Raw genomic sequence first — 15,895 nt, forward strand, 5'->3', positions numbered from 1 at the left:
TGCTTTTCTTTGGGGCTGATGCAATTCCATATATGATCCATAACTGTACCACATTGTACTTGAAAACAACAAAACCTTTACTTGAAGTGCAGTGTCTTGCCTATGCACATAGATAATCTCACAGTTTTTAAACTTTAGCTGTGTTTTGCGGTGCTCTTTCTTACATAGTGTACTTAGCTTTCTTTAGAAGATGCCTAGTCTCTTTCTTTCCAGTTCTGCATTCAAGCCCTCTGCTGATCATTTTCCCAGAGATTTCAGGCAGCGTCTGGGTATATACCAGCAGATGACTGAGCATAAGGGTTATGGGGAAATGGGGTGTATTCAAACTACATGAGGTGCTTTTTCAGAGAGTATGATACACTACAGCTCCTCCAGCTCTCCCTTCCACCCAGGAAGTGCTGTGTTTTCAGGACCCATGTTAACCAGTGGAGCAAATTGTTACCCCCTTAAGGGTTAGGACAGGTGAACAGTTGCAAATCTCTGGATATAGAATTTAAACTGCTCCATCCTAGTTACCCTGAGTTTTGTTTACAATTGGGGGAAAAATAAATATCAATACCTGGATGGGATTCCCTTTCACTGTTTTCTCTGGTATTAGAAAATATTTTTAGTGTTAATCAGAGAATATATATCTGAATAGAGGAATACAAAGTTACTTGCTAGAAAAATTTGCACATAAACAAGCTTCAAAGTCTGTCCCATAATTCCACTTTTGCTTTTGGAGTTTGGGCACTTGTAAGTTCCAAGTCTCACAGCTGTAGATTTTGTTGGCTGAGTGCCTCTTTGCTCCATCTGAAGTTTTCCATAAACACTATTTCTGGCTGTAAGTCAAACATGCACACAGGTGCCCTTTTACTGCTCTTTCTCCTTAGGAAGTCCACTCAATTAGACCAGACTAAAACCAATACTGCATTTTAATTTAATTTAACTTTTAGAAGAGTCCTACTTAGACTTAATACATTAAGGTGGAAACAACCAAGTATTTATTGCCATTGGGAAAATATGTATGTAGTACAGTTGTATTTTTAGCATCTTTTATACATCTTGAGGAACTGTTGATGTAAGAATATAAAAGGTATTATACAGATAGTACAGTTTGCAATATGGTCATGTTTGCAGTATTGAACAGAAAACAACATTTTAAATTTGTGTTTTTTTAACCTTTTGAAGGTCATAGATGCCTTTAAGACCCTGGCAAAAACATTAAATCCTTCTCCCTTAAAAAAGAAAAAAGCATACCAACATAATGCATGCTTCCAGTTTAAGGATTCATAGCCCCCAAGCTCATTCATTGACTATAGGTTAGGGATATTCAGTTCAGGCATTAATTTGTAAATTATGCAATTATGTTTACCTTTAAATCATCTTGTTTACAAACTAATCTGGTAAAATATTTATTTTTAAGTCAACTAAAACATTTGGTTACTGAACTTTGTCATATTGCTGATGTTACAGAAAGAGGAAGACTTTGATTTTTAAGTGCTGAGAAAGGTCGTGTGGGTGTCCCTCACTGATTTTAGCCCTGGTCACTGTGGAATAATCCTATAATTTTTAGACATTAAAGGAACTTTAAATATCTTACAGGTTGCCCATGAACAACTTTAGTGTTTATCATTTATTTAAAATTATATCGGTAATACACAAATATGTATTTATTTTTTAAACTCATTGTACAATTGACGTTTTCTTTGACACCCCTACTCCCCCTGAGTTACACAAATACAGAGATGCTGTAATCATTTAGAATATAGTGGATTTATTTTAATGTTTTAGAGTAATTCTGGCATAACTATAATTGTAGGTTATATTAGTAGTAATTGGAAACATGTATTTTATTAGATGGTACTTGTCATTTTTTCCCCTCAAAATAATTTCTGGAGTATAATTTTCATATTGTAGAAGTTGATCTTAACGTTTTTTTCAGGGGTACACATTTGACATTGTTTATCTGCTGGAAAATAGCAAATTTAGTTCCATTTAGAAATGTTGTCAGTCTCTGTCCCCAGACTCTTCTTTGCATGATAATGTCTACTGCCTTTTTAAAGCTTGTTAGACTTAGATTTAGATCTTCCTTTTTCTACTATAGTTTTTCTAGGATTTCTGGCTACTTCTGATGCGTTCAATTTGTGAGTAAGCCCTGGATTAGGATTTTGAACACCTGTGTTCTGTTTGATTTTTTCACTACTCAGCTGTGTGACTGTGGGAGATCCCCCTACAGGTATCCCTTTCCTCACAGGAACAATAGAGATGATAATTCTGACTCAACCCTTGTTGTTATTATGAGGATTAGATGAGATGTATTGATGTGTTTTGTGGACTATAATGTATCAAGTCATTTGTTTACATGTGTGTTCCTGGACTGTGGACCTGGAGGGTGGGTGCTGTAAGTTTCTTCTTTATTTTTGATTCTGTGTCTTTAATTGTATTTGTTCATAGAGGAAGCACTCATATTAATGTGTGCTAGAAGATTGAGTAAACAAGCAAAAAATGTTAAAAGTAGTACTTATTCTCTGGGAAATATTTGGTAGTATTTACTAAAGTTGAATATACCTTATGACCTAGCAGTTTTACTCGTAGGTAAATAGCAAGCATATCTCTCCAAATTTCGTGTCCAACACTGTTTCTAGTAGCACAATTTATAATAGCAGGAACTAGAAACAAGCTATATCAGTAGTAGAATAATACATTGTGGGTCTGTTCGTACAATGAAATCCTGTATAGCAGTGCAGAAGAACAAGCTTCTGTTCTCTGTAACAGTGCAGATGAATTTCCTGTAATGTTCAACGAAAAAAGTCAGACATAAACGAATATTCCATTTATACAAAAAGCTTGAAAGTGGGCAAGACTAATCTTTGGGGATAAAAGTCGGGATGGTGTTTACCTTGGGAAAAGTTGATTGGGAGGACGTGAAGACTTTTGAGAGGTCCTGATAATTATTTTTTTAATAATCTTAAGTAGTAGATAGATGGATATATTTGCTTTATGAAAACTCTTGAGTTGTATGTTTGTGATTTGTGTACTTTTTGATAAGAATGTTATACTTCAGTAAGTTTTCTTAAAGGTAGGGGGAGGAAATGAGTGTAGTCCATTTAAAAATTCTTGACTCCTTTTCACCCTTCTCTTATGAAAATTGACAGTGACCCCTGAAGGCAAAACTCTCCCTACTTTGCACTTAGGGGATATTTTGGCATGTCAGAATTGTATTATTCTGGTTTTCCTTGGTTTACCAGAGAAATTGTCACCTAGATCTTTCTATTTCAGTTATTTGTTATTTGATATGTCAAAAAGTGTATTGCACTGGAATTTGACACAACATTGTAAAATGACTATAACTCATTAAAAAAAGTTAAAAAAATTAAAATGCAGATGTTAAAAAGAAAAAGTATATTGCAGTTTTTAGGAACTATTTTGTAGAAATAGGCACTTGGTAACAAAATCTGAACTCCTTTGTCGTAGAATTTTTGAACTGGAATGGGCTAGTGTTCATGTAAATTCAGGTGACTGCCTCAGTGCGCGCGCGCGCACACACACACACACCCTCTTTCACATTAGGAATGGGCTGTTCTTTTGTTTTAGGTGTATAGATCAGAATTGGAGCTGCAGTTTAAAATCAGGTCTTTGACTCCATGATCTTCATAAGGGAATGGCATAAGTGGTCATTCAGTCTTAATGTGGTATGGTATTTCCAACAGGTTGTGAATTACAAGATAGTTTCCAGTAAGCATGAAAGTCAGATTTTTTTCTTCCTGTAGTTTCCCTGTTTTTACCCTATCCTGTCCTTTATATTTTTCTTATTCTTAGGTACTACTGTGAAAAGTATATGTAGGATTTGACAGTTAAGAAGGTTAAAGAAGCTATTAGTTTAGAAAAAAACACAAATTATTCACGTAAAGGGAAATAAAGTCAGCAAATCATATGAAAAATACTTGATATGAAAAATTCATATTGAGCCACATTATTATACCATTTACTACTGTTAAAGTAAAAAAGCTTCAGAAGGATAGCAGCACTTAGTTTTGATCATCTAAAGTGGTCTGTTGGTTTTATCCTTTTTTTGAGGAAGAGAGAAATCTGTCATTTGACCTAGTAATTTTACTCTTTGAAGTTTTTTGGAAGAAATAGTTCAAAAAAGCAAAACATACGCACACAGATACTTCTTGCCTCATTATTTGTAGTTCTCAAAAAATTAGTTTTGAAGTAGATGTCCAGTGGGGAATAACTAGCAGATTATGTTACAGCAGCAAGGTGTACCTGGTAGGTACCTGTTTACATTGTTAGTAACGTGTAATCACCGAGAAGTATTTGCTATTTAGGTGAAAAGTAGATTACAAAATAGTAGGTGCACTGATTGAAACTACATTAAAAAAGAAAGGTTGTGTAAAAGCTGACCACAGGTAAGAGTGATATTTCTAAGATTGAAGGATTACTAGTGTTTTTATTTTTAATATCTTTAACTTTTTTGCAGCTCATTATCTGTTAGAAAACATAATGATCAGTTTTTGATGAGTTAAAAGCATTTTGCCATTAGTGGTGTTTTGTTTATTTTTGCTTATTTTGGTACATTGATTACGTCTCAAAGGCTTAGCATAAAAGTAGATGAAAATGAGTGTTTTGACCAGCTCCTCCGTCACATGATTGAATACTCAGTATACCTGGCACGTATTACTTATGACTGAATGATTACATAGGTTAAAAATCATTTCCCATCATTTATCAATTTGTACATATCAGGAATTTCTTTGTTTTAAATTTGTTTTTCTTTTTTAAGTATAGCTAGCTACATTTTTCATCAAGTCATATAATGAATGTGGGCTTTCTAAAATGGCTTGTCCCCTCTTGTTCTGAGCAACAGAGCCTAGAAGATCTTCTAACCCAACGGCAGACATGGAATGTATCTATACTTGAATTCATAAAACTTGATACTTAGTGTGCAAAATATATTTGTTAAATGATTCAGAAGATTAACATTTGAATCCTGTCTATACTGTTTAAATAGTGGTATGTGATTTTGGACAATCTCCTGAGTTATGTTTTTAAGCCTCAGTATTCTCAGCTGTAAAATGGGAAAACATAATCTCATACTGAGGATTGCCATGAAGATTAAATCAGTTAAATGACCGTTTTTATTATCTATGGCTGTGTAGCAAGTTACCCTAAACTTAGTGGCCAAAATCAGCAGACATTTATTATCTCAGTTTCTGTGGGCCAGGAAGGAGCAGCTTAGCTAGGTGGCCTGGGTCTCTCATGAGGCTGTGGTCATGGTGTCAGCCAGGCCTGCAGTCATCTCAGGGCTCAACTGGGGTTGGATCCACTTCCAAGCTTACTCATGTGGCTGTTGGCAGGCTTCAGGTCTTTGCCATGTGGGCTTCTCCACAGGGCTGCCTCACAACAGGGCAGCTGGATTTCCTCAGAGAGAGCATCCGAGATGGAAGTTTTTAACTTAAGAGAAGTGATATCTCATCACTTCTGCTGTGCTCTGTTTATTAGGGGCAAGCCAATAAGTCCTGCTTAGACTTAAGGTGAGGGGATTACACAAAGGCCAGAGGCAGGGATTGTTGAGGGCAATCTTAGAGGATGCCTGCCATAATAAGAGTATTTTGCTCAGCAAATAATCGTACCCCCCATTCTAAGATACTTTATCTGGTAATAGATAATACCTGTTAACAAGCTAACAACTAACAACTGTTTGGGTGAACAGGATGTGGAATACATGTGAAACAGAATAATGGAATATAAGAATGACCAGAAATTAGAATTTCCTCATCATTTTCAAACGCTACTGTTCAATTTTCTTTTCATTTTTAGTATGATTTAATGAAAAGAATTGAGGTTGTCACTGGGGGAATATGTAACTTTTATCGTTAGAAACCGAGGACATCAGTGTATGTTTTGGATATTCAACTCCATACTTTAATGTGAGATTTTGTATAATGTTATGAATTGTATATATTAGCACATGTGGGATGGTAACTAAAGAATTTGTTTGCATGGTTTAGAATTCTCTTGTGCTTTGAAAGTACCAATTTAGTTTACTTGGTGTACCAGGTTCTCTTTTACTGTTAATCTGATAACTCTTGAGTTGTATCAGGTTAGACATAGCTTAGCTTTGAATTCTGTTCAAAAGCAATTTGTTGTATACCTATAATGTACTAGGTGCTAGAGTAAATGAAAAATTAGAGCTTGTAGTCTCTACTTTTGACTTTACAATCTGTTTTGGATAAAAGAGATGTTGAAATTTACAGATACCCTATTTGGGCAGAATCACCAGTAGAAGTTGGTCAAATCAAGTTGATTTTAGTAAATTATATAGTTAAAAATATTGTATGGCTTAAAAAAGAAAAAATAAAGAAGTATCTGCTGGACAGAAGCATTGCCAAGTGAAAACAGCAAGGGTACAAAACAACATATAACACTGTGAGGGTAGTGTTATGTGAGTGTGAATGAAGGATCTGTTGTATATACATACATAAGTATAGCCAGGGACAGTTTTTGGAAGGCTTTCTAAGAAACTGTTGATGGTGGTTACTTCTGGGGAGTGAAACTGTGTGTGTGTGTGTGTGGCAGGGGGTTGATTCACTTTTCATTGCATGCCCTTTTTTAGAATGCACATATTATTTTTGTTTAAAAAAATAATGCCCAGCCTATGAACAATCAGCTTTAAGAAGTGTGTCTAATAACATATGCATATATCCACAGTTACTTCATTTATACTTCCTGAACATTGCTAAAAAGCTTGATTTGAGCAGTCAAGTCTGTTTTCAAAATCCTTGCTGGCTGAGGCTTATGTTTACTCATTTTCTTTACAGGGAGACCAAATTTTGAGGAAGGTGGGCCAACATCAGTGGGAAGAAAGCATGAATTCATACGATCAGAAAGTGAAAATTGGCGTATTTTTAGAGAGGAACAGAATGGAGAAGATGAAGATGGAGGTTGGCGACTAGCAGGGTCAAGAAGGGATGGAGAGAGGTGGCGGCCTCACAGTCCTGGTAAGAAGAGTAAAAGCAAGCAGGGACCAAAATAAGTGGGGATTTGGTGGAAATTGTTAAGGATTCAGCAGAAAACATAAACCAGTACAGAAAATGAAAAAAAAAAAAAAAAGAAAAGAGTCATATTTATGTCATTACCCTCAGTCTTGTTACTACAGAAAATTTTAACATAAAAATTTTCCACATTTATTCAGTTGATTAAAGTCACTTTTATTTTTCTGGGTCAGTGTGGTTAATGGGAAGCACCTGCCCTTAACTGCAAAAATGAGGATTTCATTTGGTTTTTCTAAATCTTTGAATCTTTTTTCAGCATGCTTTATTCTTATAAATGTATAATTTTATGCTTAGTTAGGAATATATGCTCCCCCTAAAATGTTTTTTTTTATGCATAAGAAAGGATTTATTCTTCCACTTTTTTTTTGGTTCTGAAAATGTGATTTCTGCTTATTTGAAGAATAAACTTGAAACCCAGGTCAAGAACATAATCACAAGTTCATTCTTTTGTCCCTCTAACTTTAGAAAAAGGAGAGAGAATAGTAGTGATGAGTGGTTTTGTAAGTTCTTCTGTTTGACTCTTAAGAATGCTTCAAACTGTTCTTCCCCGACATTAGATATGCTGGTAATTGAAGACACTGGTGCTTTATGTCAAAGTTCGTCCCCTACCAAAGTGCTGATTCCATGCCTCATGATAATCAGATGCCACTGTAGTTTGAATCTTGGGGTCATGCAGAACTGAAGCACACAAAGAGTGTGTGTACATGTCTTTTGAATTGCATGTGCATAGTATTATTTTATCTATTGACTGTATGCCAAGGAAGCTTACTTTAGTTGAGGAAGTTATAATGTAAACTGTTTTCATTTGCTTTTTAAAATCAACTTATTAGCAAACGGTTAGTCTCAGTCTGAGTGAACATTGTAACAGGCATTCAGGGTGCTTTATGGAGTTGTGGGTAGGTGGAAACTTAGTGAAGTTAATCTTGGATAGAGTTACAGTGGTTTTACCCCAGCTCCTCCTGGCTGCCTCTTGAGCGAGTTTTCTGTCATTAGTGGGCATTGTTTACATCACAGTTGTCTAGGCAGTTCTCATAGTCTGTGTCCTGGGCAACCAAGTGCTGCAGTTCTCTTCAAGGCATCATGGCATTTTGTGCTGAGCTTCCCTGTAAGCAGAAGGGTTTGTAGACTATGTTCCCAACAAGCATTCAGTGAAAGAATGGACAGGATCTGGGCTGAGCAAGAAGAAAAATTCCAGCTGATCAAAAACAAACAAGGTGAATGTTTTGGAAGATGAACAGTGTTTCTGAGCTCAAACGTCTGATGTTGATTCTATTAAAGCAAGTTAAAAGTTTTCATGTCAGTTTTATTTGTCATCAGCTTGACGGTTTTCCAGAATTTTTTATCCATATATTTGAAAAGACAGTTTGAGAGATATAAAGACATATGGGGCTGAAAAAACACTGTAAACATGCATTTTTAAAAAGAATACCATCTACTTTGTCAGTGCAGCATATTAAAAATTGAGCCTGATTATATCTGTTATCAATTACTCTTAATGTTTTAGTAATCTTTTATTAGGATTTGATTAAAATTTTAAATAATGATTTTGACTTATGAAAATAGCATAAAACTTTAGTTCTAACGTAAGTTCTGCAAAGCAGTGCTCAGTCTTAATGAGCTATAGATGTACCTTGCCTGCTACATTTAGTTTCGTGAATAAAGTTTCATTAATTATTGTAAGACAAAAAAAATTATGGGATATACTTTTATTAAAGTGCAGCTCACAGCTGTGTAGAATGGAGTTGGGAGCATTAAGGACGCTAAACTACCCACTCTGGGAGGTGAACTTGGGAAACTTAGGGAAACATGAGCCAGATGCCTAGAAGGACAGATTCCTATCACGGTGCATACTTAGAAAGGAGAGTAGCAGACAGAGTACTTTGGAGTCAATGTTTGATCATGAATACTTCTTTGGGATAATGACTGTACATTTACATTTAGGCAATCTGGGTATAAAATTCCTTAGTTTTCATAGAAATAGTAAATAGTGTTTTGTTGTTGTAAGTAAAGTTTGGGGAGTGGAAAATAGTGTTTTCTTACCATTTTGTAAGTGGCTTATAAGATGCTACCTGTATTTGAAGTTTTAACACTTTGCCCTTTGGTTTTCAGTTTGAGCTTTAGATCGCTGGTTTTAGCAAATTGGGCCTCAGTAGTAATAACATTTAACTTTGTCCTCATTTTTTTCTGTGTATCTCCCACAGAGAAAGCAGTCAAGGATATAATATCCTAATAGATTAAAACCTGTCCCTCTTTTTAAGACTCTTTTAGACTCGTTTTCAGATTTTAACAAGAGTCCCCATCCTTGTCATCCCCCGCTGCCTTTTTTTTTTTTTTTTTTGAGAAGATGCTTTAACTCAGATCTTTTATTCTTAGGCAGTCTTTTTCTTTTGGAAAGTAGATGTAATAAGTAGTATGCAAGGGTGGATTTAGGAATGTCCCTGGGGATATTATACGGAAATAAAAACTCCCTAGGGAGAGTTAAGAGATGAGAGAAAAGGGAAAGGAGAGTCAGCATGTTACTGTGAAAAAAGCAGTAGAGGAGGCATAATTGGATTCTGGTTCTGCTTTGTCATTTTGCAAGTTACTTCTGCTGTCAGAGGTTTTGTTTCTTAAACTATAAAATTAGGATAGTGGGCTATATATGACATATAATGGTATAATTCCATGACTTTTTTTGGTAGTCAGAATTACAAATGGGATCTTGGCACTAGCAAATAGGCATGATGAGTTTGATATTATAAATTGACATAGGGAGCTGGTCTTACCCATAAAGAATGATATTTTCATCAGAAGAAAGAAAATGCTTCAGGACCTGCCAAAGGGAAGGCATGGACTTCAGTATAGAAAGATAATCCAGTTCTGTAAGTCTGGACCTGTAGTAGGCCACTTGAGTGACTGATCGGCATTTCAGATACCTAGGGCTTACTAAAAGTATATGCTTTGAATAACGTGTCCTTTAAAAGTGACTTGTTTTAAATTTATCTTTAAAAGCTTTAGAGTATGTTGTGTGACTCAGTACTTAATGAAGGTAACTACTGTTGTCACTGAGTGATGGTGTGTGGTTGTAGTATGTAATAAAGAGCTTTAAGCTTCATTTCATTTGCCTAATTTTCTCTTTAGTAGGTTAATCCATTTGAATTTGTTGTCAGTTACAGTTTTCTTCTTTGATTCCTGTCCATGGTTTTCTTTTTCAAATACTGTTGTAAAAGTTTTCTAAGGTTGGTGTCCTCCTCCTCATCCCAGATGGCCCTCGTTCTGCAGGCTGGCGGGAACACATGGAGCGACGGCGAAGGTTCGAGTTTGATTTCCGAGATCGGGATGATGAGCGGGGTTACCGAAGGGTGCGCTCTGGCAGTGGAAGCATAGACGACGACAGGGATAGCTTGCCTGAGTGGTGCTTAGAGGATGCTGAAGAAGAAATGGGCACATTCGACTCATCTGGAGCATTCCTCTCTCTAAAGGTAAGACATTTGTTTTAAATGTTGTGACAGGTGTTGACCTTTCACCAAGTCCAAGTATGCTGTTTATCTTTGGCTGTATTTTCTTGCTGCAGAAAGTACAGAAAGAGCCCATTCCAGAAGAGCAGGAGATGGACTTCCGGCCTGTAGAAGAAGGGGACGAGTGCTCTGACTCAGAAGGGAGCCATAATGAAGAAGCCAAAGAACCCGATAAGACAAATAACAAAGAAGGAGAAAAGACAGATAGAGTAGGAGTTGGTAAGATTCATTTTTGTCCTTTACTTTTTTTTTTTTAAACATCGAACTCAAAGTTTCCCAAGTTGCTAACTGAAGATTGCTTCATGTTACAGAAACCAGTGAGGAAACCCCCCAAGCCTCCTCGCCGTCTGCTAGACCAGGTGCTCCTTCAGACCTTCAGCCTCAGGAAGCCCCACAGTTTGAGAAGAAAGAGGAACCCAAACCTGAGCAGGCAGAAAAAGCTGAGGAAGAGAATCGGACGGAAAATAGTCTACCAACCAAAGTACCCAGCAGGGGGGATGGTATGTGTGAGGGTCTGCAAGCTGAACTTGAATTCTGCTGGGGCCAGTGGTCACTGCTAAGAAAGGCTTCTGTTTATGCCTCTTGGAACTGCTTTTTAGTGGTGAATTATTGGAATAGATTATTTTGCCAGTAAACCTGCTTGAACTCTGCTTCCCCGACGTGTCTATCCCAGAATTCACCAAAGCAGAATTAGAAGCAGCAAAGTAATCTCACTTCCTAGGATTTTATGATAGAGCTTTCCTGGTATCAAGTCAAGCAAACTGGGTTTGGGATCCTCTGCAGTAGTTTGATTCCGTACCAGGTACCTTTTATGTAATGGCTACATGTGTGTCCACATGATACATCAAAATGTCATTGTTTCAGAACAGGCCGAAAAGAACATGGATGAATCTGTGGAAGTCCCATCACCTTTGCTAGAGAATAAGTTTAAAGTATATCTCCTTCTCCAGTGTTGATGTATTGATCTTAAATTGCTCATATACCTCAGTAGGCAGTATTAATGTTCATTTCCATGTTTCTTGCACATACTAATAAAAAATATCAGTGTGAGGCCTGGCATTGAGAGGTGAATTCATTCTTTAACATGGCCTATGAGACCTTGCATGACCTGGCAAAGCTCCCTTCCTGCAGTTTCAGCACCAGCTCTATCTACTTCCTTCTCTTTTTACCAGCTTCACAGCTTGTTAGGTCCTGAAATGTCCCTTGTTCTCTTGCCTTTGTGCCTTAGCACATGCTGTTCTCTGTGTCTGAAACTCTCTCACCCCAAGTTCCCGAGCTACGTGAGATGTTTTCTCTTATTTCTTAAACAACCAGCAATATTTCTAACATAGCAATACAAATACCATTTTGAGAGCTTGAACCAAGGATTTTCCCCCCAGTTTTTTTATGTCTGGAACAAAGCTGAATGCGTGAACTCAGGAAGTATTTGAATCTCTCTCTGTATGTATCAGGCACCATGGGACTTGAGACAGGTTGATACCTCTTTCACTTATAGTCATTTTTCAGTTGTGATGTGCTCCCGAATTACTTGTGATTCATACTCTGGAATGTACTTTCTTGGGGCCTTATTCTAGGAGATTTTAGGGTGGAGTTCCAACTTGTGTATTTTGGAAAGCTGCATAAGTGTGCATTAAGGGTTGACATTCTGAATTTATAGTCTGTGGGGGAGATAAAGCATGTATATGTGGATAATCTAGGGCAGAAAGTAATGATATGAATTCATGATTGGCAAACCTGGAATGCTTCAGGAAATAAGTGTGTTTGAGCTTAGACTGTGTTGGAATAAGAAGGTGAGGAAGTAGGACTGATCCAGGCATGGGCAGTAGTCAGCTCCTGTTTTTATTTAGATGAAGTATAAGGTGTGAAAAGGAGGCTGGTGGGAAACACGGTTGGAGTGTATATTTGACAGCTGTGTGTAGGGTAGGATGTTGTGATGACAAATAGACTGTGTGTGACCTGTTGGTCTCCTGAGCAGTCATTATGGTGTAGGCAGCACACTTGTAAAAGGAGGTGGTGGCAGATGAGATTTCAAAGTAGAAATTGGCACGACGTAGTTGCTGCTTGTTTGTACACCAGGGCAAAGAAGAGGGAACAGTCAAAGATGAGTGAGGTGCCCGAGAGGATTATAGTGTCCTTAACAGAGAAAGAGTGGAAGTTGAGGACATTTGGGAAGGGAGAGAATAGTTCAGTTATGAACATTGATTCTGAAGTGTTGAGAAATTAGGTAGAGATGGCCAGAGAGCAGTTGTGAGTGAGGGACTGTAGCTCATGGGAAGAGTTTAGGGCCAGAGGGAGAATGAAAATTTAAAAGATTACATACACTTGTTTGGGGTGAGAAGAATTGGACTAAGAACAGAACCTTGGGTAATTCCTATTCTTAGAGGATAAAGAGGAGAAAAATCTTCTGAGGCAAGAATAGAGTGCAGGAAAAGTAAGAAAGAATGTTCCAGTTGAGAATTGGGAAGATAATGTCAGATGCTACTAAAGTTAGATTACGGGAAGTAGGAGAGGCTATTGGATTTGGGGGCTTTGGGTCACTGCTTATCTTTGGGAGAGAAGCTTTACTGGGAGGTTGGGAGTGGAAGTCACATTGTAGCAAGTGTGAGTGGTGGTGAAGTAGAGACAGCTTGTATAGACTGTCTTTTTAAGAAGTTTGGCAAAGGATAGAGTGAGAGGAATAGGAATTTGGAAAAGCTATCTGTAATTGAACAAACAAGGTTTCAAAGGGGAAAGTGCAATTGTATCTAATTAATTCCATCCCCCTTTCCTTCTTAAGAGCCTGCATACTGAGAGGTTAGAAATAGGAACCAAGACAGAAACTCTTTTGCAGTCTTTATTCTTACAAAGAACTTCCTGTATTGTACAGGTAGACTTCAAGAGCTTTTGTTATCCGACCAAATATAATATATTGAATTATATTAATTATAACTTGAAGTAGGAAATTGTTCAAGATAGTTGTAGATTTTTTTAAATAAAAGTTTTGATGATGAGATGTGGCATCTTTGTAGTGTTTTTTAAAATGTCTTTGCTGTTCAGATACATGATATAAAGAATGGATTGGACTGATTCTGTTTGTTTTCAAGAGGTAGATCTGAAACATTGGGCAGATGCTCTAATGACACAGGTTGGCCCTGTACAAGGCCTTTCTGGATACCTTTTAATCCTGTATTTTGTCTTTTGATGGAGGTACTTCTGTTGTTCTAGAGAGAAATACTGCACTTCTCCATAAGAAGTAGCTGCAGTGTTCATGACACAGGTCGCATTTCTGTTGAGCCCATTTAGCAGCTGCCCAGCTTGTTGACAGTTACTCTTCATAAGAAAATGAACTTCGTATTCTCTGTATTTTAAAGGCTTTTCACCTGCCTACATTTTTTTCCCTCTAGAAATGGTTCCTGATGTCCAGCAGCCCCTGTCACAGATTCCTTCAGATACAGCCTCTCCTCTTCTCATACTTCCACCTCCTGTTCCCAGTCCTAGTCCTGCTCTCCGGCCAGTTGAAACACCGGTCGGAGGTGCTCCTGGTATGGGCAGTGTTTCCACAGAGCCAGATGACGAAGAGGGGCTCAAACATTTGGAGCAGGTAAAGTGAATAATTCTCCTCTCTAAAATTGGAAAGCATTAAATGAATATTCAAAAATGGAACTTTTGTGCACTAGATTTTATGTACTGAAAAAGTTGTTTTTATGTCTAGTACTTGTTTGTATGAGTAATTGTCTTTCAAATCATTTTATGCTTTTAAGTTTCTGCTATGTAGTAGTCATTATGTCAGGTTATTTTTTGCTCTTCTGAGGTTGCCCTTAGCTGTTTGCTTTTCTTTTTTCCTTTTGGAAATTAATGGAATGCCAAAAATGGCGAATACAAGCAGCTGTGGATAAGCACTCTGTCTTCTGTATTTTTTGCATGAAATGTAACAGGGAAAATAGTTAAACTTTCAGGATATTACTATCGTATTCATGTCTCTAGACTTTCCGAAGATTGTATGCACCATGGTTTATATGTAAAGTAGATGATAGCTTGCTTTCTACTGAAGAGACTCTCTTCAGGGTGGGATGGTTGGTAGCAGGAAATGTTGAAGAAAGGAAGAAGGGGGGCAGTGTCTTAGTAAAACTTGTAAAAGCTTTTATTTGTAATTGTATTAACTGAGCCTTTTGTTTTATTAACACCCATGATTTTACATGTTTAGTTTATACAACTTAGAATTACTCATTTAAACGGTATTATTATAAGTGTGTTAATTAGAAGCTTGGGCTTTGACCCATTCCAGTTTGTGTTTTAATCTCAGTTGGGTTTGCTTAATAATTTTGAGACCTTGAGCATGACTTGAACTCTCTGAGCTTTAGTTTCCCCCTCTGTAAAATGGGGATGGTACTGTTTCATGGCATTGTTGGAAGAATTAAAGTGTTACCTACTGTGTTCTTTGCACAATACCTTTCACAGACCAAGTAGTCCAAAAAGGGCAGACAGTTTTTATGTGTGTAAGCATTAATTTAGGATCATTTGTTCCCACAATCCTTTTTTTTTTTCCATTAGCAAGCTGAGAAGATGGTGGCTTATCTCCAAGACAGTGCACTAGATGATGAGAGATTGGCGTCAAAACTGCAAGAGCACAGAGCTAAGGGGGTCTCAATTCCACTGATGCATGAAGCAATGCAGAAGTGGTATTACAAAGATCCTCAGGGAGAGATTCAAGGTAGGTTATTTCATTCTACTTTAGGTATAAAACTATGCCATTACCTCCAGATTCTGTAAGATGGTGATTGTTTAATATTAATTTGCATAATAGTGGAAAAAGAAGTCAGTGCTACAGGCTTCTTCATTATATATAGAAGACTTTTTTATAGGCTTCCTCTACAGTACTTCACAGTTTCAGTGGGGGGAGGGAGTCCAGTGAAAGTAATTTGGATACAAGACAGAATGTGATTACTAATATGATAGGTGGTATAAGCAGTATGCTTAAGACCCCCTCAGTTCTGGCACCCTAGCTGGTTAACTAGGCAATTGAGTTGCATACATTCTCTGTATTTCAGTCTCCAGACCATAAAAAAAGGTGGTGGCCACCATCTTGGAAGACCTTGTTTGAATGTTTCACTGAAATGGAGTTGATATCATAAATGATAAAGATCTATTTAAAATATCTGAGAAAAGAGTACTATATTATAAGGAAATTGCTTAAAAGATAAGTATGGTGGATAAGTTAGATTAGAAGAGGGAGAGAGTGCCGTGAAGGACATTTGTTGATTTTTCATTTCTGCTTTTGAAGTTTTTGCTTATAACCTAAAATTGGTTGTTGACAGTATCAGTATCAGTTTCATGTTAGTGTTTTACCAGGCACAGCCTGTGACCTCTCTCTAACGTGGT

General features: G+C 37.1%; 1 protein-coding gene across 4 annotated transcripts in view; it reads left to right on the forward strand.

Moving 5' to 3' along the window:
- The window catches only part of GIGYF2 (GRB10 interacting GYF protein 2), a 112,477-nt gene that overhangs the window by 58,466 nt on the left and 38,116 nt on the right, over positions 1 to 15,895 (forward strand). For 3 of the 4 annotated variants that reach the window (XM_032480511.1, XM_032480514.1, XM_032480512.1), the window contains exons 9-14: positions 6,807 to 6,986; positions 10,284 to 10,501; positions 10,594 to 10,756; positions 10,849 to 11,037; positions 13,921 to 14,117; positions 15,068 to 15,227. In XM_032480511.1, the coding sequence (XP_032336402.1) occupies positions 6,807 to 6,986; positions 10,284 to 10,501; positions 10,594 to 10,756; positions 10,849 to 11,037; positions 13,921 to 14,117; positions 15,068 to 15,227 (1,107 nt within the window). The remainder of the gene's footprint in view (positions 1 to 6,806; positions 6,987 to 10,283; positions 10,502 to 10,593; positions 10,757 to 10,848; positions 11,038 to 13,920; positions 14,118 to 15,067; positions 15,228 to 15,895) is intronic. The other variant, XM_032480515.1, reaches the window with a different exon arrangement.

Source organism: Camelus ferus, chromosome 5 (assembly GCF_009834535.1).
Source record: "Camelus ferus isolate YT-003-E chromosome 5, BCGSAC_Cfer_1.0, whole genome shotgun sequence".
Classification (NCBI taxonomy): Eukaryota; Metazoa; Chordata; class Mammalia; order Artiodactyla; family Camelidae; genus Camelus; species Camelus ferus.